The sequence below is a fragment of the Sesamum indicum genome, linkage group LG10 (assembly GCF_000512975.1).
Source record: "Sesamum indicum cultivar Zhongzhi No. 13 linkage group LG10, S_indicum_v1.0, whole genome shotgun sequence".
Lineage (NCBI taxonomy): Eukaryota > Viridiplantae > Streptophyta > Magnoliopsida > Lamiales > Pedaliaceae > Sesamum > Sesamum indicum.
Genome location: NC_026154.1, coordinates 6812940 through 6816435, shown reverse-complemented (window position 1 = coordinate 6816435; position 3496 = coordinate 6812940). Strand labels below are relative to the sequence as shown.

The 3496-nt window shown below is 33.7% G+C and overlaps 1 protein-coding gene across 1 annotated transcript in view; it reads right to left on the bottom strand.

The window, feature by feature from the left end:
* Positions 891-3496, bottom strand: part of LOC105172166 (two-component response regulator ORR26-like) — a 4216-nt gene continuing 1610 nt past the window's right edge. Inside the window, exons 3-6 of the mRNA XM_011093522.1 lie at positions 2809-3183; positions 2051-2127; positions 1137-1616; positions 891-1055 (exon numbers count right to left, since the gene is read on the bottom strand). Coding sequence (XP_011091824.1) covers positions 966-1055; positions 1137-1616; positions 2051-2127; positions 2809-3183 — 1022 coding nt within the window. The 3' untranslated portion in view covers positions 891-965. The remainder of the gene's footprint in view (positions 1056-1136; positions 1617-2050; positions 2128-2808; positions 3184-3496) is intronic.

The window sequence follows — 3496 nt, the reverse complement described above, 5'->3', positions numbered from 1 at the left end:
TCTACTTGTAATTCGACATGTATATATTAGACTGAACATCTACCGTCATACTAAAACCTATAGCTATTAGCAACGCGAGAACTTATTAATTAGCTCAAGCGCCCCGTTTTGCCTGCCGTCTCTACCATGAGAGCGATTGTTGTTAACATATATAGGTCAAAAATCCCCTTCCCAGTAATTATCGTGGGATCTATATATTGTTGCCATTTACGCTGAAAACTCCTTCTTCAATTACTTCTCATGGGAAGGGGAAATGTTATTTTTCGTTAACATAGGGTCTTTTCATTTTGGGCCTCATTGATTATGAGATTCTTACTTCAGTTTCATGACATTTCTGTTATATATTTTAACGGAACGTACCAAGTGCTTAGCACGTGGCTATTAGAGCTGTTACACTTTTCGTCATATGTTACGGGATTTTCACTATTAATCCCATAATTTTAAAAAAGTAGCATTTTTAGTCTCATCCACTAACGACCACGCGGCCTTTTTCGTTAAATATCTAACGAAATGGTATCACGGACCAAAAGTGCTATTTTTTTTAAAGTTACAGAATCAAAAGTAAAAATCCCGTAACCAATAGAATCAAAAGTGAAAAAGCCCTTTTTGGTATCAGTTGTTGGATCAAGTGTCTGGAATTGTACGAAAAGTTACACTAGAAACTCTATAAATTAATACTCAATAAATTAATAACTTCTATAAAATAATAAGTTTTCTCAGTTCCGACTTGGCCCGAATGTCTAAATTAATAATTTCAAAAATCAATAAGATAATAATTTTCGAAAGACCCTTACATATATTTATGATTCATTCAATATTATAAATTAATAATTCTAGAAAATCACAAATATAATTAGGACAACTTAGTAAAATATGATCATACTGCTGTCTGTTTCTTCTTCAACATTAAATCTAACTTTATTCCATCTCTAATTTTGAAAGAAATTAAGCATGCATTTGCGACATTATTCTTCTTCCCTCGTCTGGCCCTCGATTTCCTCTTCAGCATTCCCTGATTTCGTCACCTCAAAACTCCACTCACCAGTGCTTGGTACCTGCATTTGTAGGTAAAAAAACCTAGTATATAAGTACTTGCAGTTACTGAAAAACACATTATAATTAATGAAAAGACCAACCTCATTTTGGTGAAGAAAAACTGACTCAAAACTTGCATCATAATCCATTCCTAATTCTTCTATCAAACCAGAGAAATCATGAACCATAACATCCATGTTTGGGAATTCAAACACATCCTCAGCGATGTCGTTCTGGTACGACGAAGCAGGAGTAACACTTTGGACACCTTCCATAAACAGCTCATCCATGCAAAAAGTCTGCTCAAATTGTCCCATGTTGAACGTCTCATTGTTTTGATCAAGGTTGTAATAATTATCTCCAGCCATATTCCCTTCAATTGGTAGACCGATGATGCTGTCTGGTTGATTATTGTCGTGATTTTCCTGGAGATGGGACTGGTGGTTGCTCATGCGAGGCATAGCTCCAAAGTTCACTTTCTTTGTCCTTGGAGCTTTGTTCTTTGGTGGTTTTGCTTCTGCATTCGCTGGTTTCAGTTTTCTCAGATCATCAGAGGGCAGCAGATTTGCATTCCTACATTTCTGTAGAAAGTAGAATGAACTCCACATCATTAACAACATAATTGATTGCTTACAATTGGAAGATTATGTACTTCAACGGAAAATCGCATTAGGGTTATGATTTTCTCACATTGCATCCCATAACTTGAAAATTTTCTCAATGGTAATCCTCACGTGCATTTTCGACCAATAATTGATGAAAAATGTACCGAAAGTAATAATGCTCCGTTAATTGTTGGACTGAAAACGGACGTGAGGACTAAAGTTTGAGATAAATTTCAACTTATGGGACGCAAAATATGAGAAAATTATAATAAATAGGATTAAATTGAAAAATATTATAAAATATGGGACTAAAAATATGATTTAAGTATACTCTTGAACTACAAATGCAATTTAGAAAGATATATCAAATTTGCATTAAGGTCATGCATTCATGCAGTTGAAAATCAAACCTGGAGATGGCTTGCCACTTGCATTCTGGTAAGACCTGGTTCATTCATTAGTTCAAGGATCTCTCTTGGATAGCAACCTATCTCAATCAAAATGAAGTATGTCAGCTGCAACTTTCTAGACATGTATTTGCTATGTAAATATCGGGAAAATCGTATTTTTAATCTAATAAATTAGACACATTTTTAATTTAGTCCCATTTAGTACGCTTTTTTTGCATTGCATTCCAAAAGTTAGATTTCAGTCCTTATGAGACTTTTCCGTTCAAGAATTAACGAAAAAGTCACAAAGCCATTAGTTCAAATACATGTTGGACTAACAGCCTCATGACTTCTCCACTAATTTTGGATGAAAAGTCACGTGATGACTAAAAATAAGAAAATTTCTAACTATGGGATGCGATGTAAGAAAGTCGTAAAAAATGGGACGAAATTTAAAAAAAAAAAAAACTCTAACATATGGGACCAAAAATGCGATTTTCCCATATATTGACTTGTAAATTACAAAGGGCTCCCCTGAGATCCTTGTTTTTTGAAAAATTATAAATACTCCTCTTAAAATTATAAATATTCTATAATTTTTGAAAAATTATAAATACTCCTTCACTAGGTATTTATAATTTTAGAATGATATTTATAATTTTTCAAATAACGATGGGTATTTCTAATTATGGCAAGCCTTAGGAGAGCCCTTTGTGATTTACCCTAAAAAAACCTCAAAATATTTATGTTGTAAAAGCACTATATAAGAGAGAACATACTTCCCTCTCCAAGTTGCAAGACTGCATTCATGAACTTGTCATGAAGTTCCTCAGTCCATTCAGTCCAAACCTTCTTCTTGAACGCAGCGTAATCATGCTGTGCCGTTCCTGTTTTCACTTTTTTCTTTGACTTATGTTCTTTCCCAACATCTTGGTTGCTTAACATAAGATCTTGTCCAAGTTTGTTTTGTACCATGTTGCAGTCTGCAATCGCTCTAAGTCGCTCGTCTCCTCTCATTTTACCTGTCTTCTCCCTTATCACATGCTGCCATAAGTACCTCACTGTCTGCATTGTTAATGGTTTTTTGGTACAAAAAAGAGCTCCTTGCTCTAAAGCCAGCATGGTTGTTATAGCATCATCTTCATCTGACATCACTTTATTCATATAAACAAATTAATCAAGTTGAAAAAGTAAATAAATGTGAGGATAAGTCATAACGAGCTTTCCTGAGTTTCGGCATAATTAAGTAGAAACACCCCCCTGGATGTTTGATAATTACTAATACTTCTTAATTTTAATGATCATTTAACAATTAACTCAATCTGTTAGGTTTTTATTTTTTGTGGCGGACCAACCAAAATGCCATTGTGGACCGTGAATTGTAACTTTACTTATTTTTTTAAAAAATTCTGTATTTTTTTACGGAATAAGTAGATAATATTTTTACAATTTTTTAGTTTTTCCATT